The sequence below is a fragment of the Sphaerodactylus townsendi genome, linkage group LG02 (genome assembly GCF_021028975.2).
Source record: "Sphaerodactylus townsendi isolate TG3544 linkage group LG02, MPM_Stown_v2.3, whole genome shotgun sequence".
NCBI classification, from domain to species: Eukaryota; Metazoa; Chordata; class Lepidosauria; order Squamata; family Sphaerodactylidae; genus Sphaerodactylus; species Sphaerodactylus townsendi.
The window spans coordinates 71758560-71783626 of record NC_059426.1 but is presented as its reverse complement, the minus strand read 5'-3'; the positions used below and the strand labels follow the sequence as shown (position 1 = coordinate 71783626).

The 25067-nt window shown below is 43.7% G+C and overlaps 2 protein-coding genes across 3 annotated transcripts in view; both read left to right on the top strand.

The window, feature by feature from the left end:
- The first annotated feature begins 1426 nt into the window (after nucleotides 1-1426).
- CDK2AP2 (cyclin dependent kinase 2 associated protein 2) lies at nucleotides 1427-8111 on the top strand. Of its 2 annotated transcripts, none has more exons than XM_048486719.1 (4): nucleotides 1427-1955; nucleotides 6320-6420; nucleotides 6524-6656; nucleotides 7515-8111. In XM_048486719.1, exons 1-4 carry the CDS (start codon nucleotides 1853-1855, stop codon nucleotides 7580-7582), a joined length of 405 nt encoding a protein of 134 aa, XP_048342676.1. In that variant the 5' UTR covers nucleotides 1427-1852; the 3' UTR covers nucleotides 7583-8111. The 2 variants fall into 2 exon arrangements, with proteins under 2 accessions (XP_048342676.1, XP_048342677.1); XM_048486720.1 differs by having other exon boundaries at nucleotides 1429-1951.
- Nucleotides 8112-11458: 3347 nt separating this feature from the next.
- Nucleotides 11459-25067, top strand: part of PITPNM1 (phosphatidylinositol transfer protein membrane associated 1) — a 29744-nt gene continuing 16135 nt past the window's right edge. The window contains exons 1-11 of the mRNA XM_048484026.1: nucleotides 11459-12209; nucleotides 16691-16783; nucleotides 17006-17220; nucleotides 17336-17457; nucleotides 17889-18110; nucleotides 20205-20516; nucleotides 21721-21816; nucleotides 22368-22475; nucleotides 23161-23222; nucleotides 23775-24016; nucleotides 24590-24779. Coding sequence (XP_048339983.1) covers nucleotides 16706-16783; nucleotides 17006-17220; nucleotides 17336-17457; nucleotides 17889-18110; nucleotides 20205-20516; nucleotides 21721-21816; nucleotides 22368-22475; nucleotides 23161-23222; nucleotides 23775-24016; nucleotides 24590-24779 — 1647 coding nt within the window. The 5' untranslated portion in view covers nucleotides 11459-12209; nucleotides 16691-16705. The remainder of the gene's footprint in view (nucleotides 12210-16690; nucleotides 16784-17005; nucleotides 17221-17335; nucleotides 17458-17888; nucleotides 18111-20204; nucleotides 20517-21720; nucleotides 21817-22367; nucleotides 22476-23160; nucleotides 23223-23774; nucleotides 24017-24589; nucleotides 24780-25067) is intronic.

The following is a 25067-nucleotide window of genomic DNA, read 5'->3' as shown; positions in this document are numbered from 1 at the left end:
AGCAGTTTGGGAATGGAACTTGTGGCACAGGCGATGTGTCAAAATGTCTTATGCCAGCCCATGGCAGCATTTTGGAAAATACATATTATATTCATTTATGTACATATAGCTAACATTTCATAGCCAGAGTTTAGTATAGTACAGCGGTTCTAAATCTGTGGGTTGGGACCCCTCTGGGGGTCGAACGACCCTTTCACAGGGGTCGCCTAAGACTCTCTGCATCAGTGTTCTCCATCTGTAAAATGGATAAATGTTAGGGTTGGGGGTCACCACAACATGAGGAACTGTATTAAAGGGTCACGGCATTAGGAAGGTTGAGAACCACTGGTATAGTAAGAAGCAATGAACTTTGACATACTTTCTCTTTCTCCAGTAACAGAAGGTACCAGCAAACAGCTACTGTACCAAGACTGTATCTATCAGGGCAAATGTGCTGAATGAGCGGGGGGGGGGGGGGGGGGGGGGGTGTGTTAATCATAACTTCTTAAGGATGTTTTGGGAACATCTAAATATGCTGTTTCCTCTCTCCTCCCCACCTTTCTCTTAAAGCCATTGATAACAAACTAGGAGAAGGGGGACACTTGGCTTCTGACCGTCTGAATTATGGAGAATTTAGTTATTTTCTGCTGCAGAAGAAAATAAATTATCCTATTTAACCACAGCTTTGCCTCTAATGGTTTATCAAGGCTGTTGAAACGTTGGAGTTTCAATATCTGGTGTTTAAACGCAGGACATCAAGCCTACCTCACAGTTCAAGAGTATGTATGGTTGATTTATTGCCATTTCTTTCTCACATATTTGGGCCCGGATACCACAAACCTTTTTGCTTAACTGCACACAATTCTCCCTATTAGAAACCTCATTCTACATAGCTTTTGTCCACGCATGGCTCATTACCCCTAGCACAATATTTTTGATAACTGAGGATTCTCTCTTCCTTTTCCCCCAGTGAAAAAGCTGATCGAAATTCTTTTTACATAAACATTAACAGCAATTGTAGGGCCAGGGGCAGTGCAACTGTAGCGCTGTCTGCCAGGTATTTTCACAACTCATGGTAAAATGCACACCTTAAGGAGGTAGCTCATGAGATAAACCCCAAAATAGCTCATCTTTATTCATTTTATCCCATTCGGAATATATTTAAATCCAATTGCATGAATTCAAAACGCAGAAACTTAGTTCTGTGTTACTTGTGAAAGCCTAAGCGAGTCTTGTGAAAGCCTAAGCAGCATCCCAGACCATTTCAGGAAAGATGGGACCAGTTGCTCAGCAAGCTGCCCCAAAAGCGTTGTGTAAAAGTCAGAAGAGGTTTCTCTCGGATAAACTACGACGACTAGGCCGCAGCTGGGCCTGCTGTCGCTATGGCCACAAACAAGAAGGGAGTTGCACTACGCGGTGAGGTCACAGGAGGTGGGGATACGTAGGCTCGGGACGGAAGCGTCATCGGCTGCGGCCGCTCGCGGGGATTTGCTCTGAGCGCGAGGAGCAGCAGGAGCGACGGGGCTGGGGGTGCGCGTACCCGCTCCCTCCTAGGGTCAGTCTCCTGGAACAGAAGGCGCGAGAAGAAGGCGGGTGGACACGCGCCCCAGGGATTGAGCCGCGAAGCGCGCGCTGTAGTCGGGCGCGGGGAGCAGTCTTCACTTGCCGGGACCAAGGGCAGACGGGCACAGCCAATTAGGAGGTGGGACTGAGGGGTGTCCTACCAATTGGGAAGAACAAGGGAAAGAAGCCCGCCAACCAAAGGAGAGCTCGCTGTAGCCTCCCCGCCAATCGGAGGAGCGGCAGCAGCGGCCGGAGCCGGAGCGGCGCGCCAATCGCCGGCTAGCCAGCAACAGAGGGCGCGGAGTCGGGGATGTCCTACAAGCCCATCGCGCCTGCCCCCGCCAGCTCCGGAGCCGCCGGCACCAGCAGCAGCAGCAGCAGCGCCAGCCCCGCCCCCGGAGCCCCGCCGGTCGGTAAGAGTCTCGGCCAGCCGCCCACAGCCTTTCCCGGATCTTTTGGGGAGGGCTTGGGTCAGGAGAGTAGGGCGACGGGCCAAGGCCGACGCTGGAGAGTGGCCCCATTTCCCCCCTTTCCTCGCGGGGCTCTCGGGCCTTTCACAGTTGCTTGACAATGCAGAAGCTCGGAAGAGGAAGGGTTTCCCATCGCAAGACAGGAAGGGGGAGGATAGCCACAGCGCGCACAATGGAACTAAAAATGAATTTATTCTGAGTGCCTTAACTTATAGCTCATGTGTTTATCAAACGTATTGTGTGCCGAATAGTATAAATGTGGCGTGCTTGTCATTTCCGGTCTATTATGCAGACACTGCAGCTGTGAAAAGCCGCCTGGGCCCTGTTAAACAGTTGAAAGTTGAACTGCAAGGGTAGATTTATAATGTTGGAAGGGGTGGGATTTGAATTTACAGACAATCTTTACTTGAAAGAAGAGTTCAACAGGACTTAAAAACTAAGGAGCTTTTATTGTAATATAAACATTCAAACGTGTGTTAGGGAGATGCATACAAAAACACAGTAGGGATTACTCTGGGAAGTATGTACAGGATTGTAGTATTAGTGCTAGATAAATGAGAAACTTCAAACATTTTACTTAAAAGGGGCAAGGCAGCTAAGTCTTGATGCCGTTTTGACATGTTTGCTCAAAAGTAAATTTCATATTTCAATAAGTCTGACAACTCTGCTTAGGTCTGCAACCTTGATCCTCATTTTCCTCGCTTAATTGGAGGATAGGTGACAGGTGACAAAAAATAAATATGAAAAAGCTCATATTTCTGAATTCGGTGTCAGAATTGCTGGGTGTTTTGGAAGATCCTTCTTGGGTTTTGTTCAGATCCTGAACAGATTGAGAGTAGGAGGGAATTTTCCTCTATTCTTTGTTTTGTTTTTAGCCCTGTTCTTTATATATTCTCCTTTAAGTATTCATTTTATTTAACAACTGTGCTGCTCAAGAATCTTTTTGTTTAATTTTTAGCACCTTTCTTTGCCAAAGACAGGTAGTATGGTGTTGTTTGTGTAATTATGTCTGAAGAGAGGAGGCCCAGTTCTAGACTTCCTTGACTTTTTGTTCTGCTTATATTATAGCACCAACAAGTGGGGAAGGTTTTGGATGCCTGGATTCAGTAGTCCTGAGTTCATTTTCTGGCATCTCCTATTTAACAATAGTGGATTCAAGATAGCTTCATGTGTTCATATATGTTAGCACTTAGAAAATATTACTAGCCTACATACCTGCACATACCGACAAGTTATTTGCAGTGCATTAACACTGAATTTTTTTTTAAAAGTCTGATTTTCATTTTATGAAAGCGTCTCTTTTTGGCCAATTGGGATTGATTCTTACTTGCCACAAAGGCATGAGTGTTTGCAGACCCAAGATAAGCAGCTGTTCTTTCATTACCACTTAAATGAGAAAATGTCTGACTTTTTGGGGGTGAATCCATTAGTTGCTGACTGTGAACAATTATCTCCCGAACATAGTCTAACTCAACTGCCAACCAGTCAGCAGTTTATGGGTTTCATTCTTATTAAATGAAAACAGTGTACAGCTTTGGAAGGCTATGTGAGAGCAGTTTCTTGTAACCTTGTACTAAGGTAACTTCTGCAGTTTTGTGTGGCTGCTTTGCTTTGACAGCTGTAATGACATTTACTATGCAAATAGGAATGAACAATCAGATGGAGATGAAAATGTGGACTGAGCTTTGCAGAACTAAATAGAGTTTAACCAATAATCTTTAAATGGTCCATTCTCTGATTCAGTGAAATAATCCTCTTAATAAATTAACTGCTGGTGCTCTCTTCCTGGACCTATCAAATCAAAGTAATTGACTTGTTTTCGCTCTCCCCTCCTTTCCCCTGGAAGTTAATTCCAAATGCTTCACATAGACTCTTATTACTTGCATAATAAATCTCATTCTGTTTCTAAAGGCTCTGGAAAGGGGAATTTTCTCAAAAGAACTTGGTGTCTTTAGTTTTTTAGAAACTTGCCCACAGCTGATTAATTCCAATAATCTTTAACCTGATTTGAGCAGCTTATTTGGCACAGAATCAAATTTTTAAATATAAAATATGATACATAAAACAAACGTAGAACTTCCTATAAAAGATAGGTATCGTCTCCAATCTGTCTAATCCGCATGGTAGGATACCTATTGCTGTATCATTTTGCTTTTAACTTGCTAAACAGATCTATTTTTATTGCAATTTTATATTGGATTGTATTTTTGCATTGATGTGTAGGGGTATTTGTTGTTGTTTGCTCTGGCTGTTTCTTTTTAAAAAAAGGAATCTGAAGTGATTTGAGCCCCTTGGGGTCAACCGTCAGGTTATGTGATCTGTTTTCTTGCTGCTGAACTATACTTGAGACTGAAGAATGTGTCTGTGTAAATCTTGATCTATTTATGCCTATTAAAGGTTAATAAAGATAAAGATAAAGATTTGAGCAGCATGCATACACATTTGTACACTATTAATAAAATGTGAGAATCCAGGCCTGGTACTATAGACAGTCGCTTGAGCGGATAGGCTATGTGACACAAGATGAGGGTGACAGATCTGATGTTGAGGTCAAGGTCAATGTAGAAATATCAGTATTAGTGTTTGGAGGTGGATTTCTCTTTTTGCCTCCCGTCCCCACCCACCCTCCTTTTTAGAGATCTTGTATGCTGGGTTACAGGAAGCTAAAGCAAAACCACAAGTGTCTGTGGTCAAGGCTGAAACAGCCGAGGGAAATGACGTGTAGTCGCCCGAAGGATAAATTTTCATTGTTCATTCTGTTCTTTGTCAATAAGCCTCTTCAAAGACTTTCTCAGGGAGAATGTAGCTTAGGAAGATCTCACTGGGGATATGATACAATAGTCTAAAATAAAAGGCAGGTTAGATTTTTGATTGCCGTTTAGAATGGATAGACTTTTACTTCATGTTTAACAAAGGGAACTTAGTTGTGAATCAAGAGATTTGCCGTAGACAGTAGTTATGATTCATGACCAGCAACAATGAGTCTGAATAAACTGACTGCATTTGGATATTAACACCAAGGCATGAATAAATAGTTTTTAAATACGTGTACTTGAAAGAGTTAACTGGTCAGATTTCTTTTTAACAAAGGCTTTAATTCATTGCTGCTGATGTATTCTCCTTTTCTTGTGTTGATCGTAAAGTAGGCTGTATACTTAATGCCATATGCGCTATGGCATCATTGAGACTACATCTTTGCAAAATACTATTTTGAGAGCAATAGCTTTTAATGCAGGCAGTTCCTTTTTGTTGGCCCTAGCTATCCCTGATGTGTTTGGAAGGAAAATGAACTGCCCAAAAATTAAAAATAGCAATTAATGTGGGATTATGAACTTTAACATAATTCTACTTATTTGGGAAAATATTCCAGAATCGTTTCATATGAGTTAAGGGTGCTTCTTTTTTTAGCTGTAACCCTTAGTCATAATTTATTTCATTTCTATTTTTATACCTATGGACTGATTTGCACTTTTAGTAGCCAGCAGTTCTCTTTGCATGGTAGAATAGTTGATGCATATGCTTTCTCTGTGCACCACACACTTAAGGTGATATGTGAGCTCCTGCTCCATGCTGAAGTCTGTCTTGCACAAATCATAGTTCCTATGTGATCAGTGGTAGCAGTAGGATTCAGTAAACCATATATTTGCTCAGTTCTGTGAACACTTTGTGTTCACTATGTGACACTTTGATATATCAACCAGACAAGCAGTTCGGCATTCCTGGGTCACTGTAAATTTTTGCTGTTTGGCTATTTTTGTTCAAGCTTGCAATAAAATTTTCCAAAGTACACTATGCTATGCTTATGAGACAATGCAAAATAAAGGTCTAATTAAATGGAGTGCCAGAAACAAATCCTTTACTTTGCCAGTTACGGTTATGTGACACGCATATCAGAGTGGATGGTGTAAATGCACCACACCCAGTCTCCTTTCCCCTACTGTAGACTTGGCAAAGAAATTGCAGCGGGTCAGGGAGACTATTTCATTTTTCAGCTGTGTGGTTTATGCCAACTGCATTGCACAAATGTTCTGGGAGAAGCCTGCGATGATCATTTGGGAGGCACAAGTGGCCTCTTTGCCAAGGAGAGTCTGGAAGCTGTTCAACGCCTTAATACATCCACGTATTTGTTTGAGTCTATTTCCTTGCTGTTCCCCAACTTAATCTCAGTTAATGGTGACATTGATCACATCAGTAAGGGAAAGATATCTAGTACTGCCTCTTAGAGCTTTATAACTGCTATGAATCTAATGCGTTAGGAAAACTTTCTTTCTGCCATGGCTAACTTCCGTTTCTTCTGTTACTTTCAGCTACAAGTGTCCCATCTCCATCTGGATCAGTCCCTGGAGCTTCTGCCCCCTTTCGACCTCTCTTCAACGATTTTGGGCCCCCATCAATGGGCTACGTGCAGGTGAGTTTCACCTTTGGTACTGAAAAGGGGTCTTGCCAGCTGTTGAGCATAAGAGCAGGAAAAAATTGTCCTTTTGACTTTTTCTGTGGCCTTGCTCTTATAGGCTATGAAGCCACCAGGTGCCCAAGGTTCCCAGAGCACATACACGGACCTGCTTTCTGTTATTGAGGAGATGGGCAAGGAGATCCGACCTACCTATGCAGGCAGCAAGAGCGCCATGGAGCGGCTGAAGCGAGGTAGGAAGCTTCTAATTGTGGAGCTAGGACACATACAAGAAGCCTATTTGTCTGCTAAGGGATTTTGGCCTAGACAATGGGATCTGTCTGTGCAATCCTAAATGGAGTTTATGGCAGTCTATGCCCATTCATTTCAGTGGGCTTAGACTGGAGTAACTTGTATAGGATTGCACTTTAAATGACTTACTGAAGTCATGGATATAATTTCCAGTAAATGACATGTGTTTTTATTGCATCCCAAAAGGCATTGAAAATTAGATGCCAGGCAGTGCAACTGTAATCTTTAGTATAATGTTGGTAAGTTGCACTGGTTATTAATGTAGTGATTTGTAGCTATTTATTAATTTGACTTAGCATATTATCTTGTTAACTCTCTTATCCTTTTTTTTCTTTGACATCTTCTGTCCCCAGTAGCATTTAAATTAACTTCTATTTTTGCCCAGCATGCAATAGAGAAATTTGCCTCTAGAACTCCCATTATACCTGGAAGATTTTAATGGAACTAGTTGCAACACAGTTGAAACCAGTAGATCCTGCTGGGTTAGAATTGGTATACCCCAAGGGTATAACCCTTGATTGCAGTACTGGCCTACTTCTGCTAACCGTTGGTTCTTTTTCTGGTGGTGGTGGTTTTTGTTTTTTCCTGCTTGCTTCCAGCAAGTACTTTTCTTCTACCTGCACTTCCTGATTGAGCACTTGTAGCTCCATCTTGCCCCATAAAAACTCACTTGGTGTAGGGAAAGTATGTGGTGGGTGCTACTCATCAACATGAATAAGAGAGCAGTTGTACATTTTGCTTGATTGGTTCTATGAAACTGTCTTTCCAGTATGTCTTAGCTTTGTGTATTTCCTTCACAGGGATTATCCATGCCCGAGCACTGGTAAGAGAGTGTCTGGCAGAGACAGAGCGCAATGCCCGTACGTAACAATTGCTTCCTTCCGGCACCACCTCGTGAACTTTCTGGCCAATCAGTACCACTTTGAAATCTGGAGATCCACCCCCTGCCCTTTCTGTCAATCAGTGTTGTACATACTGGAACTACTATTGCCTTCAAAGACCTTTATACCAATTGGCACCTAAGAATCTGAAGTGTCTCCTGCTGCATCAGAATACCTCCCATCAATTGGCATTCTGGGAATTGATGCAGAATCATTTTGTTGCACACACCTGATCAACCAATGAGAATAATGGCTGGAAGCAAGTCTGTCTTTATAAATTTTCGGGAGCGGGGGTATAAATAAAAGAAAAGCTTTGGAATTGAGATTCTCTTGTTTTTCCCTGTGTGTTTTTAAAATCTCATGTGATGAAAACGAAGACATTGAGGGTTTGCATTGCAAGATGTGCTTCCATAGAAAAGCAGTACGTGACCTCCTCCACCACTTGCTGTGGAAACTTCAGCCAGGAGTCATTGAGCCAATACTGGAAAACTTCTAATAAAATATTTCTACTCCTTGTGTGCTGCCTGAATTATTATTTTTCTAGAATTGGCAATCTATCGCTGCTAAAAATATGAATCCTGAGTGTTGACCTTCAAATAAGAGGTTAGGTAGTTAACCTGAACACTTTTTCTTGTTGGGAGGGGGTTTAAAGGTTTTTTGACATGGGTTACTAAGTATAGTTATTCTGCAATTTCATAGAAGGTTGTTTGTGTGAGTTTGGAACACGATACTTTTAATCTCAAAGATGATCTAAGGAATAGAAATGAGACTGTCGTTAGCACATTGGTACAGATTTTCCTTTTTGCTCATCTCATTTTTGCCTAAAAACCATCAGTGGGACAGAGTGTGACACTTAGTTTTAAAAGACAATCCCATGTTTATTTTGTTACAGTCTACTTTTCACATTGAGATCCAAGGAAAATTCCATAGTATAAGTCAGTGCGATCACCTAGGTGAGAAGGGATGCTTAAACCTTTCTCAAACTTGCCAACTTGTTCTGTAACCCCTTCCCTGGTTTTAATGTGTTTTGAGACCATCAATGAACCTGGCTGATATGATAGAAAAGCCTCTGCGGAAAGCAAATTGCATGAAAGAATCTGCAAGTAAGGGTGTAAAACTATATCTGTCAGTTTAATGCCCTCTATATCTATCTTGTCCCTGTGTTAACATTGGGGGTAAACATGATTGCTTGGTTTAACATGTAAGGCAGGTCTTAAGGCTGCTAACTGATGACTGCTCATACTATGGCAACCAATGGAAATGAAAATGTCCTTAAGAATACCTGGAGTTTTTCCCATCCTTAATGGGAGGTGGTGCTTCCAAACCATCTGTTCTGAAAACATTTTCTTCTGGTAAAAAGGAAGAAATCTCCTTTGATCATGGGACCCCTGCACTGATGAAAAACAGGTGAACAAGGATTGTAGTAAGGAGGGGAATTAGGTAATATTGAGTGGGAAAGTTGTCTGGAGGTTGTGCAGTAGTTGCTATGTCTTTCTAAGATGTACTTGGCGATATGCTTATAAGTAGCCTTACCGTGATGGTTCTCCAGCCATGACTATAAGTTAAAAGCCCAGTGGGGTTTAAGAGGTACTAAATGCACCTTGACCTCTAATTGACCTTTATTTAACCCTGGAATGTTTTTAAGCATGGGAGAAGAAGAGTTATGAAACCAGGGGTGTTTATGATGCTTTCCCTACTTTTTCAGTAAATCAGATTAGTCTTAATCTTGATACATGTAAAATTGAGACCTGCATAGGCTGTTCTGCTATTGTGTTTGACACAGTAAATCAGAAATGAACTTTCTTGAAACTCATCCTTCTGAGAACATGCCCATGTGTGGTAAATTTGTATATGGGAGAATGATGAGTAAAGTCAACATGGAATATGGTTGTTAGGGATAAATCAAAGCTTTCAAAACTGCAGATCTTTATAAGTCTGCTGATTGCTTGCAGTGGGTATCTTAGTTTGCTGAAATTATATTTTAAATACATTTGTTGATTCATGCACATCACAGTAGAGTATATTTCAGCATGTTACCAGCCTATAACAGTTTTGAGGAAAGGGACTGTAAGTGCAGTTGTTCATATTTGGTTGGATATTCCAGTTTAGGGAAGGAAAAGGCAACCACTATGCAGAGTGCACAAAATAGTGGAAGTATTTGGGCTACAGCTATCTGTTGCTGATAATTATTGAACAAAAAAGGTGTCTGTAGCACTCCCACAGTCTCATTGCACATAGATATCACAGGAGGAACAGGCTGTTTGGTTGGAAAAGTATCACATTTTCCCAGCTTCAAAATGTACCTTGAGTGTTCAAAAATGTAAAATATCTGCAACATAAGTATAACTTTTAAGAGGAGCATGAACACAGAAGACAGTGCATCATGCCGTATGTAATCTGAACAAGAAAGGATTGCATAAAACGGATTTGTGGTGAAATCTAAAGTCAATACGAATCACCGCCATTAATCCTTGGCCAAACAGAAATCAAGGCCATCCATCAATTTGCAAATTGTTACTGGGCCTCAAATACAAGATTTCAGTTTTAGAACTTTCTATTTTTGGTTGCAGAACAAAATGACAGTTGAAAAATTTGCATAGTATTTTTTTACAGTAGTATGATTGTATTTATTTAGATGGGAAAGAATACAGGCACAGACATGCATAGAGTTAGTTACCTGGCTCTATTCCTTTCCGATTTAGAGATCTGAACATAGAGGACGGGGAATGCAAATAGAAGTTTTGCATTTTTGTACTCTTAGCTATGTGCATGCTTAAATTGAGATTGCGCCCCACTGAAATCATTAGGATTTAACTTCTGAGTATAGATTGCAGGGGACAAAGTTTGTGCCCTTTGTGTTTTGTAGTGACAAAATATTCCCAGTTAATCTAACTTTGTATAGGTGTGTGCAAACTTATTCACATGAAAAGTTACAGACCACACAAGAACAATCCTTTGTTAAATTAGAACTAAAATGGAACTATTAAGGCAAAATTAGTAACAACTGATTCACCAAACCGGGATACAGAATGTCAAACTGTTTTCGTTCTATAAAGTGCAAAACTACTGTACATGGGAAAATGTATGATAGGCACACACAAAAATCCACAATGCACTGTACTAAATCGAATGAGGCAGTACGCAAAGAGATCCCTTTCTTAATTACTTCTAACAAGGCTGTTGTCCACAGTCCTGGTTTACCAGCTGTGCAGATAATTCAGGCACAGAACTTGCTTGGCATTTGATGGAAGCAGGTTGTTTCATGACCTACCCACACACCTGTGATGAATATTAGATCTGGGCTCATAGTTTTAATGTGGGTTGAATTTTGCCAGAGGGTAATTTCTTCTGTACACTGGCAAGTTTGGTGGAACACCGAAAGCGCAATATAGGTTAAAAGAATCTCTTGCGTGCCACACGTCACAATTTTAAAAATAGTTCTTTTCCAAAAAGCTCAGCCCATTCCAGTGTAAAATGTTTTGCAGTCAGTGATGAAGCGTTTGCATGTCATGTGGCAAGACAAGCTACGGGGTGATACATTCGATCTTATCCATTCGAATGTGATCTAATGCGAATGTATCCACACCTTGCAGTGTGCTTCCCTCTCCCCTTTTGTTTCCAAGTCGAAGATCCAAATGCTTGCGCATAAATCTGTCCTCTAGGTTTCCTTGGCTGTAACGCCCACGCAACCCGTCCATTGTCAGTCATTGACGACACTGGCATCTGACCTTACGTCACTGGCGTTTCCCTGGTAATAGACTGTGATGTCACAGAAGGAACTGGGAGAGAACGCGTAGGGGCGTTGAGATTTTGCAAGCGCCTGGGCGCAGTTTCTATGGAAACTAAACCGACTGCTAAAACAGCTTGGTAGGAGGCCTCTGTTTCCACTGCCCGGAATCGAAGGCGAGAGGGAAGCCCCGCGGGTGCGAGATACTGCTCAGCGTCCCCTTCCCTTCCTCGCATCGCACCATCCTGGTTTGCAGCACCCGGCGGTGCTTTGAATTGCTTTCTCCTTCTCTCTACTTTTTGGGCGGGGGCACCCGCAACCTCTGTCACAGATAATAAATTTGCCCTCGCTCCTCTCGGGCTGCCGAGCCGGGCTGCCTCGTTGTGCAAGGTCCCCGCTGCGAAGGCAAGCTGCGAGCAACTTCCGTACCCTGCAAGTGACATCCCCTCCGCACAGGCTCCTGTCCCTCCCTTTCCTCCGGGCGCTACCTCTGCACTCCTTCACACACACGAGCCGCGTTCCCTTTCCTTGCCCAACCGACCCCCCCTCCCAGTCACGCTCTCTCCTCTCCCCCACCCATGCAAGGAGGACGGCGAGACTGCGGCTGAGCGCGCTTCTCTGCTGCGGCGACGCGGGAGGCAACAGCTCGGCGCTGTCTGTGGGTCCCTGTCTGAAGAAACCCCCGCGGCTCACCCCACGCCGCCGCCCGGACCATGTTCCCGCCGCAGGAGCCCAGCCCTGACATCGCCCTGGCACTCCGGGACGGCGAGAGGGCGGGAACGGGGAGGACTGAGTGAGGCCGGCGGCGCCCGCTCTTTCGCCCGGTTCTCCCCGACGTAACATACCACCGCTTGCACCACTACTGGCATTCTCTCAGCGAGCCACAGGTCTGGGCCCAGGAGCTGTGCGCGCGAGCGGGGGTTGTTCGTGTGCACGCAGAGCCGTGGGGCTGGGAGTGTGGCGGGAAGCGAAGCATGCCCCTCACGAAAGGCTGGGGGCAAGGCGTTGCAAATCAGCAGGAGAGGGAGTGGAAGCGAGGGTGGGGAGGGGCGTAGGGGCTTGGGATGCTCAGGGTGATGATGTTGAGAGGGCCACAGTGTAAGGGTGAGAGGTATGGAGAAGTGGGAGGGCATGGCACACTGGCGGAGGGGATGGTCTGAAACCAAATGTCTTAGCATTCCCCCATCGCCTATGCTCATTCTTTGGACACCTGTCTTCCTCTATTCCCCCCCCCCCCCGCTTTTTTTCCCCCTGAAGCTCAAGTTGGTCAGGAATGGGACTCTGTGACTGGGAATTCCATTCTCAGGTGTTGGCATCCCTAGGGTTGCAGTATCCGGGGGCGGGGTGGAGGGTCTATTCTCTGAGAGAAGGCAAGAGGAGGTGGCAACCCCAGTGGTATGTAGGCTGATAGGTTTCCTCTGGCTACTGCTTTTCTGCCCCTTAATGTGTTTTGGGGCTTGATTAATGAGGCCTGTAGAGGCTTAGTTTAGGTTGGTCCAGGATTTTACTGTAGTTCACTGGACATGAAACTTGGACTTATCAGAACCTTACTTGGACAGATGTGTTTCAATTCGCTTTGTTACCATTTCCCCCATCTGACAGGGCTCCTATGCCTTTAATGGCTGCTCAACAGACATAAATTCCATAGATGAAGCTTTTCCAAACAAGGAGTTGTAATCAGCTATGTTTGCTGAAGTTGTCTGTCTACTGGTTTAAGGCACAAGAGGTCTACCAGCAAAAAAGGTGGCAACAGTTTCATCTAGGACAGCTATATTGGGACTGAGAGCTGGGCTGGATGTATGTATTTGGCTGATGTAAAGTTAGTTTATCACTTGAGGCAAGTTTGTTTGGGGTATTATTAACTTGCTATATTTATCCTTTCAAAAATGAAATTTTGATGGGGGGGGTGCTATGAAGGTTTAAGGAAAATAGTTACTTCATTTTACCTAAAGCTCCTGACATTACTAAGATCTGATGTACTCAGAAGTACATCCCATTCAGTTTCATCCTAGTAAGTATGCTTAAGTTTTCATTTGTGCAGTCTAGTCTGATGCATGTTTACCTGAAAATAAGATCAGCCGTGTCCTTGGGTATTATTTGTGGTAAGACTGAAACCTTGAATGTATTCTATAGTTGATAGAACCAGTTGAATCTGGCCATGAAAGCCTTCGACAATATCTATCCAGTTCACTACCATCCTCTTTGCTATTATTATTGTTTTGAGTGAGAGCATTTTCCCTACAAGAGTATGTGAGTGTGCTTGTAGGAATTTGGTAGCTAAGACTGGAGGAGGAAGGTTTAGTAGAGATGGCATGATGGGGTTATACAATGCACAGCTGAGTGAGACGTGGGAATGTTTGGGCATTAAATTATTGCTGCTGGACATGGCTTTATAAGGGAGTGAAAGTCTGAATTAGCCTCCTCAGTACATTCATGGGAGCAACTCATTTGTGTTAAGCATAGAATGATTTATGAAAGACACATATTGTATATGACATTAAAATTTTGTGAACAGGATAGATTATATATAGTCACATTTTTATTCCTTGTTCCTTTGTATGCATACTACAGCTGGGTGTGAATTCTGTGTGAAATGAACATAAAACCGCCTTTTTGGTAGCTCTGTAGAAGGGTATTGTTTTTGAGTCCAGGATCTCGCCAACTGACATATTTAAGCTTGAGAGAAAGTTTGCTCACAGTGACGATTGGCTGTGGCCTAAGAGGCTGGAGTGTATGGCTGGAGCGTCACCTCCCCATACAGATAGGGTCTCAGTGTGGTGGCTTGAGTTTATCAGGCTGTGTTGGATTACACCTGTCCTGTTTCTTTCATACAGCTACATTATTTGGGTGTTGAGAGTTCATCCGTTAAGACTGCAGGTTATAAAATTGTTTTGTTTTGGCAAGGATTCTTCTAGTACTGAGGTGCAATCGTGTCAAAGGGGATAGGAGGAAAAATATTAATAACAGCTAGCTTTATGCAGCGTAGGGTCTAAGAGTCGGGAAGCTCGGGGTTGAAAGCTCTCCTGATCCATGAATTCTCAGATGTGTTTTGACAAACGTATATGTTTACTGCTTGAACCTTATACTGTCTGAACTTTCCAAAGAGCTCAGAGGGGCATACATATTTCTCCCTGCCTACATTTGGCCTTGAAAAACCCTGAGAAGTAGGGGAGGCTGAGAAAGAGGCCCAAAATCTCTCAAATGAGCTTTGTGGTGGAATGGGAATTTGAACCTGAGTCCAACATTCCTAGTTCTACACTGTACTAGCTGTCTGCCTGTATGAGGATAAAAAATATTTGCTGGCTCTGTGGGGCTGTTGCATAGATTACTAAAATTGTTATAGAGTTTCGATATCCTCAGATGTGTGAACAATTAATAATACGTAGTGTTTTTAAACAGGAATCCTGTGGCACCTTAAAAACCAGTTTTTATTCTTCCATAAGCCTTCACAGACTAGGATCCACTTCATCAGATGTATATAATGGATTCTCACTAGGCAGAAATTATATATAGATTTCATATATAATAAGGTTATAAAGAAAGTTGTAAGCTGCCCCATCAGAGTAGCATGAAATTCAGAATGAAATGGAATTATATAAGAGTAATCAATAAAAGTACAAAGGCCATTCACAAGGTCTGTAATTGGTGATAAATGCTGGCTCCCTAGTTTTCCTCAGCTAAAGTTGGCAAAACTCAGGAAACCATTCACCAATTACTGCTAATGTGAATAGTCTCTGTACTTTTCTTCATTACGCTTTAATATTACCCTTTATTGCCTGCATTTTGTGGCTCTTTGACCTTGCTATCAAAACTGTTGTTACTTGTATCATGTATATATGGGCTTCAGTCTACAAAAGCTATGCTAGAATAAAGGCTTGTTCATTTTTAAATGAAAAAAGCTTTTGCTCTTTTTTTGTGCAATAAATATGTCTCCACCTCTGGAGTTATTACTGTTGTGGTTGTTGAATTAAGCTGAGGGTTAGTGCAGTGTCCAAGGTCCAGCAGGCAGTACAGAATGTGTGCATGAAGATTACTTTGTGGTGAACTTGGAAGGCATATGAGAATATTCTACTGTTAGAATTGCTGTCTTTTTTCCTGGTAGAGCTTTTATACCTTTAAACCTGATGGAGGTTCTACAGTTTTTCTCACTGCTGCAGTTCTGTGCTTGGGAAAACTGCTCCTTTTGAATTTCTGCCTGTTATGGAGGTGCTAATGACAGAGGAAGAGAAAGAAAGCAGCCTCAGAAAGATGGGTGCTACTGGCAACTTCAAGGTGCATCATTGCTAAAGGCACCAGAGATGGTGCGAACGTAATTTGTCATCTGTGGCTTGAGCCAATGATGGAGTCCTTCTCAATTCTCAGTCTGGAGGTCCAGACCCAAATCTGGGTCAGGAACCTGTGAAAGGGAATCCTCAGGCTTCATACCAAGAAAATGTGGACTTGTGAGTTATACCAGAAACACTGAAAGTCACTGTTCAAGGGGAAAGTGGCTGTCCCCATTAATAAGTTTGGAGAAGGAAGGCCGGTGCAGTAGCAAATTAAAGGTTTGCTGATCTAGCTTAATGAAGGATGTAATCACAAAATGGAGGCTAGGGAACCTGTCCCTTGTTCAGGTAGTAAGTAGGTGAGAGCATGAAGAATCCTGCAAGGAGTACAGCACAGCAATGTAAGAATGGTGTTTGTTCTCTCATATTCCCCAACCCATTTCCTTCCAGTATGCTGAAACTCCCCAGCCACACATTAGCCTACAGTTGCTATGGAAACTTACCCAGTAGGTTGTATTTTGAAATAAGGTCAAATGGGGATTTCTTCCAAGCTTCTCCTCTTCTGAGAGGAAGTGAGCACACAGTTAGAAATATCTTTTGCCAGAGAACTGAAATCAGATAAGCACGAACTAGTTAATTCAAACACAGCCATTTTCTGAGGCTGACTTGAAAAAGAAACAAAACAAACCACCTTGGTCTGGCTGACACAAGAAATCAGTCAGGCAGGTGAAAACCCGATATCTGTGTTAGGCTGCTGCAATCAAAATAACAAAATATTTTAGTGGTATCTTAAAAAGCAGTGACATAGACCCTACAGCATTAGATGCACAAAGTGTTCTGTACAGATTGCAGGGAGATATTTATACTATGTGGGTCAGAATCCCCCCTCTACTGGAAGTCCCTATGGTAGGTGTTACAATGTGACTTATGGTCCACATAGCAGCTGTCTTTGGCTAGATTAACCATTTCTTTGCAGTTGAGCTCCATTGTCTCCATATAACCCTGAATGCATTTCTGCCACTCCCATGGACCCCTGGTAGTGTGGGATAATTAATACTGGCTTGACTGTACCCACTAATCCTCTGCTCTGTCTCAACTCCTAGGGCTTAATTGTCAAAATGCTGATCAAGGAGTATCACATTCTGCTTCCTATGAGCCTAGCAGAGTACCAGGTGGCTCAGCTCTACATGATCCAGGTAGTATCAGCCTTAAATGAGAGAGAACAAATGTCATTAGGAACAACATGACGGCTATCTGGGGCAGATGTGGTGGGGTAGATGAGATAGGGGCATTTGGATTGTACAAGTGGTGGGGTCAGAGGCCAAGCAGGCCTGAGGAATGTATGAATGTCAACAGGGTCAAAGGGTGAGATATGTTATGGGGCACAGACTGAGCAGTACTGCCTATCTGTTCCCCAGAAAAAGAGCAGAGAAGAGTCAAGTGGAGAGGGCAGTGGAGTTGAGATCCTGGCCAACCGGCCCTACAGCGATGGCCCTGGCGGCAGTGGTCAATATACACACAAGATTTACCATGTTGGCTCTCACATCCCCAGCTGGTTCCGTGCCCTCCTGCCTAAAGCTGCTCTGCAGGTAGAGGAAGAATCCTGGAATGCCTATCCTTACACACGTACGAGGTATTGGCAATATGGGATGGTAAATAAGAGAAACCTTGGGAGGGGGAAGCTGAGGGCAACTTTGGTGAAGGGGGCGGGGTTTAGAGTTGTCAGTTTTTCTCCTTCCACTCTACAGATATACCTGCCCTTTTGTGGAGAAATTTTCTATTGAGATTGAGACCTATTACCGACAGGATGTCGGGAAGCAGAATAATGTCTTCAACCTAAATGCTGTAGAGCGCAGGCAAAGGATTCTGGGTGAGTGTTCAGCGATTGAGCAACATCAATTCTTTATGCTCTGTGGAAGATTGTAGAATATATTAGTGTTGCCATGCTAGGCTGCTAAGCATCGCTGAATAGTAGAAGCTAGTGTGGGATAATGGATACTGTTTTGGGATTCTGTGGAAAGATGACTTGGATTGATTCATGCTATCTGTTATGCCTTCCCTCTTGGGCTTCACAATTCAGGAATGGAGGAGGAAAGCTTGGGCTTCTGGCTAAGAGATGCCAGGGCTATGAAAGTGTAGGTATTTCAGGGGGTAAAACCAGCAGAATATCTGAGGTTCTGAACAGACTCTGTGGCCTGGGAGGGAAAGACAGCTTGAGCATCTGAGTGAAGGAGGGCCACCTCAGATTCTGATGGTGGCAAGAGACTTATTTGCTGTTCATCCTTTCCTCAACACCTACAGATACCATTGACATTGTGCGGGACCCCATCTCCCCTGGTGAATACAAGGTGGAAGAGGATCCACGGCTTTATCGCTCCAACAAGACAGGACGTGGACCTCTGGGAGATGACTGGTTGGAGAGTATAGCTGATGGACCTCTCATGTGTGCTTACAAGCTTTGTAAGGTGGAATTTCGCTATTGGGGCATGCAGTCCAAGATTGAACAGTTCATTCATGACATTGGTGAGCATGCAGGGTTGTTCTCCACATTTTCATCAGTCCTTCTCCACAATGCAAATAGTTTGGGCTTAGGAGACTATTTCAAGTTATACCACAGTTGCGGGCAATGGAATTGTGCAACACATCTCCATTCATTCTGATAGAAGTACAATACCTTTTTTCTTGTTGTGGCAGTATTCATGCTGTTTTGCACATAAGAGCTACTTCAGTGTAAAATCAGGTTTAATTAACTGATCAGAGATCTGGAAGCAATTCTTAGCATCCATTGAAGACTCTACATTGTCCCTTTAATGGGAGCAGTCCTGTAATTTCTTACTGAAAAAGAATTAATCTGGTAGTGTGTCCCGCTGCAATGTAACATCTTCCATAGCCTCGTTTGCATGATCCGTGATATCCCTGAAGTGTTGAAGAGTTACTGAAAGGCCTAGTGGTCTACATAATCATTTGTCAAGTGGCTAGTGGCAATGTGAAAGTTAATTCCAGAGACCTCTGCAACCAGCCTGATGATGGAAGAACATACTCTCCCAACAGGTTAAAAATTCCAGTCTTGTCTGGCTCTACTAATTATTTACAGCTGCTCTCCATATCTGGAGAGGCAGGTTCTGATTAGTTGTTTGGCATCTGGGCTGCAAATTGTTGTCTGTTTTTTGTGACCAAGAAATGTTGGAGTTGACAACCAAGTAAGAGAAAGCTCTGAGGCAGAGGTACAGGATGAGATTGGCAACCAGAGCATGGAGCCCATTTTGGTAACACTGCTCAAGCTGCACAAGTCTGAGGGAAGATGACAGAGCAGTGGCAAACAAAATAATGGGTGGCTACCAAGCTCTGTTATTTTTGTTTAGAATCCAACCAGACAAGAGGAAAACTGCAGAAGTTAAAAGCTTCAATCACTTACGTGCCTTGGTTCTACAATAATGGTTGTAAATAGTAAATTAAGTGGGAGTAGAATTGGTCTTTTCAAAGGAATATGACCCTCGTATGTGAAAAGTAGTTCTTAAACATGCACTAAATGAGTGTCTAATCCTGCCCCAGTAATTCCCAGCCAAAGAAATTCTGCAAAGCTTATCTACCCCTTTTCTTAGCCTGCCTGCCCTGTGTCCCTGTGTGCTCTGGCGTGAGTTCCTAGGGCTGAGGATTATGACGAAGGCCAGATCCCTTACAGGCTGTGTATAGTTTTTTCTCTACTTGGATTTGGGCACAGGGCCCCAGATTTCTCAAACAGGCCTCCAGTTAGATTCATTGAGTGTGAGACCATTTGTGGAATCTAAATATAAAAGCTAACTCACCAGAAATGTTATCATTTGTGGTTAACCTTTCAGATGGAAGGAGTTAGAATTAGGATGGAAACTGGGAGGGCAGCAACTTGCCAGAAGCAGTGTTTATTTAATGTTTTTGATAGGGAAATAGAGGGGATAATGTAGTGAGGGAAGAAACAGCATGCTTTTCTTTGATAAGGGCTAATTTCAGTTGGTCTGTTACAAGATGAGGTTCTTACTTGCTTGCTTCCTCAGAGATATTTTCTGCAAAGTCCATGTGGCAACTGCATTTTGTCTTATGTCCAGTTCATTCTTATAATGGGCCCAATCAAATCAGGTTGTAGAGACCACACATGTAGCCCTTCCCCTCCTCCCACGTTCACAGATTGCTTTTGCTGCTCACTGGTTGTTGTCGGTGTTACGGACGACTATTGTCAGGCTGGGTTGAAATTAATCATTCTTTTGAGAACCAATGTTTAAAATTAGTGCCTCAAAGTGAGTTTAAGAGCACGATTAGTAGTTGGTTACACATAATTCCAGAACCAAGTGGGGAAAGGGAGAACGTATATGCAAGGAGGCAGATGAAGGTGGGGGTGGGTCATGCCCTGCTTCTAGTTCTTTAGACCTAGATGCATTGGGAATCCAAACTGGAGTTTGATGTTCCTCATATCTGTGATAAAGTCCATGGAGGAAAAAAAAAGTAATGTCAAGAGTTGTCCTTCGGTGCTTTGGAGATGGAGCAAGGCCGAATCATGAATAAAATAATAGGAGGGATGAGCTGCAGTTTGTTTGGGACTCGTGGGAAGTGCTGGGCAGTAGCAATTCCTGGCATCCTCTGCAGGTCTGCGAAAGGTAATGCTGCGGGCACACCGCCAGGCCTGGTGTTGGCAGGATGAGTGGATAGACCTTACCATGGATGACATCCGAAGGCTGGAGGAAGAAACGGCACGCATGTTGGCCCAGAAGATGGCCAAGTGCATGGAGCCTGCCCCAGACACAACCTCACCCAGCCCTGAAGGCCAGGCTGAGCCAGGCAACCGAGAGAAGCAGGACAGCGTGACAAGCCTGAGAACTCCTGAGACATCACGAGATGAAGCGTTTGCCAAGCAGTGGTCATCAGCTTCTCGCTCCTCATACTCTTCTCAGCATGCAGGTGAATAATAACTGCAGACGTAAGCAAAGAGAGGCGCAGAAAAGTGTGTGTGTGGGAGCAGGGTCTCTTCCCTTTTTAAGGCATCAGATCTCTCTGCAGCTGAAGGCAGGCTATTGAGTACACTCAGTTTTGTTCTAGAGAACCAAGATTTCTTTTCTTGTCTTTCCTTGGTTTCTTGCCACCTGGGGATTCACTGAGGACCACATGGAGATTGTGATAGATCCCCCCCCCCCGCCCTTTGGTTTGCTTTCCTGTCTTTGCTTGGAGTGTGTGGTTTGCCTCACTTGCGTTGGACACATCTGGCATACTTGTTAAACTATTCTTTGAATTGTGCAGGTGCCGGCTTCATGTGCAGCAGCATTTTCATTTTTCTGATCTATGGATGATGTCATTCAATTTACTGTGTACTTGTGGGAGGGAGATTGGGCTTTAGGCACAGAACAGTAGGACTGCAATGTGTTAACAACAGTTTTCAGAGATTCAGAGCACCTATTGTAGAGCAGTTGTTACCTGTGAGATGCATTTTAACATTTGTTTGTGTGTCTTGCCATAGTTTGGTCAAGCTACTTTGCAGGTTTCTGTAATGTATGTGACCTGGAAAAATGAATATCATCCCACCACAAGCATGTTTAACCTGCTACCAGTATATGTGTATACCTTTCAATGTGTGATAAGGACACCTATTGGGTAGTGTCCACGGTAGTAGCATGCTTTCCCCCCTCCGTACCCCATTAGGCCTGGAACATTTCTGGGAGAGTACTTAATTTTATTCTTTTTTCATTCTTTGGAAGAACAGGCTTCAAAAAGAAGAAAAAAAACTAGGCCAAAACTTACTTGTGACATTGACTAGATCAGCCTCATGTGCTGGATTCGTCTATTTTGCCACTTAATTTGCTTGTACAGAATGAAGAGAACCAGCTGTGTTTAGAACTTGGGGAAGGTGGGGGTGCTTGCTCCCTCCCATGTCATCTATGTAGACCAAAAAAAAAACCCTCAGTTGCTCTAAGGGTGGTCCATCTTCTATTGCTGCACAAAACTTAACACTTGTATGCAAAGCTGATTGAATAGATGGGGAGTTTTAGGCTGTTCCTGAAGAGCTGTGTTACGTTTGAGATATGCTTTACATTTGAGGAGAGTGTCTGGTTACTGCTGGTCTTTCATAGAATGAGTGCTGTAGATCTCTATGGTTATGATCTCTCTGCAGCTGGAGTGTCTCCCCACAGCTTATCGGAGTGGCGGATGCAAAATATTGCACGGGACTCCGAGAACAGCTCTGAGGAGGAATTCTTTGATGCTCATGGTACGTGTTTCTGGTTAAAGAGATGTTTGCGCATGTGTTTCTTTCTGAGATGGCTTGAAGTCGGGCTATCCGTGGGTGTCTGTAGATCGTTACTGGCATATTCAGGTCTTCCAATATGTTGGAAGGGTAGTATATGTTTGGATTTATCTCCCAAGGTTTCCCCAAGACTTGATAGAGTTATGAATATAGATACATATGGTGAAAGGAAGATCAAAATCTCAGGGTCTCTATTCCTTGTATAAGTGTGTCTGTTCACACATGCAAGTGTAAATTTTAGCCTGGTGTTTTGCATGTATAACACACCTCAGTCCAATTTGTACTGGAAAATTGCAGATAGGAAGACTGGGGAAGACTTTTGCCTATGACCCTAGCTATCTTTTGTCTGTGAGAGTAAATGGTATTGGGCTAGACTGATCAGTGGTTCGTCTGTCTCATAAGGCAACTCTTCATATCCATAAAGACTGTGGATGTAATCACTCTGTGTGTGTTTGTGTGTGATATTCACAGTGTTTCCCCCATGCATGCTTCTCACTGACTTTTCCTTCCCCCAGAGGATCTCTCTGACAGTGATGATGTTTTTGCAAAAGAAATCACTAAGTGGAACTCCAATGATTTTCTCGATACTCTGGAACGGCCCAGCGAGCAGGATGATGTCCTTGGTAAGAGAGCAGCTCGTGTTTTCCAGGCTAGACCATCATCTGTAGGTGTGTCTAGCTGTGACCATTTGATCTTCTGGAAATCTGGCTAGATAAGATTCCAGACTGTCTATTTGCACACCACAAATACTGTAAATAACATGAACGATTAAAAGTAGATCACATGGGTGAAAGGATCCCCCCCCCCCATGTAATTTTATTGTGAAAGTAATTTTATTGTGAAAGTGACACTTAAAAAACAACAACAGCCTATTTGGTGCCCACCCGCTCTTATGAGTAGGAGGGGACTGAATTGCTTAATCTTTTGTCCTTCTCAGCTTCCTTTCTTTTGGCCTCTGGAGCCCTCCTTCAGAATATGTTGTTTTCTGGGCTCTTTGCAAAAACCACCAATGTGTTTCGCCACTTTCTGTGGTATCATGTAGGCTAGGAAGTTGCTTTGAACAAAGAAATCCAACCACTGAGATTCTCAGGATTCTGCTGATGCTGGTGGATTTTATGCACGATAGTGTCATTGTCCCACCCCTTGCATTTTTTGGCTTTATAGACTCTCACAGTACTGGGTTCTGGTGGTGGAATTCTGTTTTGTAGGGGGCACTCTTCTTACCAATTGCCCTCTTCCGTGGTGTTTAGAGCCTTCTGTTGCTTTCGTTCTGTACTCAGTTCCCCTCATGGTTTCATGTTTTTGCAGCTGAAGCTGCTGGGGCAGCCAAACCAGACAGTGATGGGATGACCTTGCCAGGCCAACCAGAGGTGAGTTTATCTGCCGTGCTGCCTTCCTTCTTAAGTGCATTCAGAATTATGATGCAAAACCACTTGTGAAAGCTTGTGAATGCATAGCACCATTCTCTGTAAAGCACCCAAGCTGGTCTGTGTGGGACCCTGTTCAGTTCTCCCATTTCTTTATTTATATGAATTACTTTTTACTCCATTGCTCCCAGAAATACAGTTTCAAAGTGGCTTACTGAAATGCTTAGAAAATACAGTCATTAAGAAACATAAGCTATAAAAAAAAGCTTTATAACCATAATTACAAATGCCTTTGCTGTCAGTCAGAATACCAGCAAATCAAAATAAAATTCAAGAGAGTTTCCTGAAGGTCAGTAAAGGTGATGCCCTCCTGACCTCCTCTAGCATGGCATTCCATAAGATTGGGACAGAAACTGGGAAAGCCCCAGATGAGACTAATAAAGCTCATACAATCATTGAACAGAACACAATTTCCACAGTGGCTGAGGGAGATCAGTTCCATTCCCACGTCCACTGCAGCTGCTCCCTAATTCTTCCCTGTTTGTTTTTCCTTAGGCTGGTCCAGAAGACCTGTCTAGGACATGCCGGATCCATGCACTCTTCCTGATCCTCCACAGTGGCAACATCCTAGACCAGGGTGTTGGAGAACCAGGCTCTAAGCAAGCTGACATGCAGACGCTCACTGCCACCTTGGACTCGGTCACTCGCCTGCACTTCCCTGAGGCCCTGGGGCACATAGCATTGCGTCTGGTGCCCTGTCCACCCATCTGTGCTGCTGCCTATGCCCTTGTCTCCAAGTAGGAAGCATGTCTTTCAGTCCGCCAGGCTCCTGAACACCTTGTGGGGCAGGGCTGAGATCTCCCGGGAGTTGTGTGTGAGAGGCTTGAAGAGGGCCTCAGTGCCTTCTTGGCACAGGGGACATGGGAATCCATCAGGCCGACAATAACTCTTCAAAATGGGGATGCTTGATGGCAACAGTGTTTATGGTGGAGTAGGTATAGAGGTGTGCAGCTGAGTGTCAGTGATAGGGAGCTGTCCTCTATGGGGAGGGCTGGAAACTTTGGCAAGAATAGCAAGGGCAGCAATTGCATTGGCTGTGTTCCTGCAGCTGCTTTGGAGCATCTGATTCTGGGGGGAACTTTTGCCACAGCCACCTTCCAGGAACTGGGACTAGTGGCCCTTTATTCCATGTTCTGAGAGTGCTGTCCTTTCTGATTGACCATGGCTATGGTAGGCTGCAGCCCTGTCTTTTCTAGAAGGCAGTTTGACCAGTCTTTAAAGAGGCACTTTCTGACCTCTGTGCCAGGACTTGGGGTGCTAGACCTTCGTTCTGAACTGTGTCCTGATCAGTTCTCACATCTCCTTCCCAGACTCAGCCCATACAGTCATGATGGCGACAGTCTGTCCAGCAGCCAGGACCATATTCCCCTGGCTGCTTTGCCGCTCCTGGCCACCTCATCAAGCAGCTACCAGAGTGCTGTTGCAACCGTTATTGCCCGTACCAACCAGGCCTATGCTAACTTCATCCACTCTCCTGATGGTGCCGGTTTCTGTGGCCAGGTGAGAGGGCTGAGAACGCTTGGAGCAGGCAGTGAGGAGGGGGAACCTGTAATACCGCCAGAGAGAACCAAATGTTTCAATTGGAAAAATTATGAAAAAGCTCCTTTATTCCATTTTTATTTAAACAATAAAGTAACTCTTGTTCTGGGGCAGGGAGACCAGGATTTACATGCTATAAGTGTATAGAAGCGGAGAGACAGGGACCCACTGAATGCCACAAGCTGCTTAAACCTTCCAGACGATCTCCTGGTTTCTGAGGATGCATCCATTCTACACATTTAAACCAGT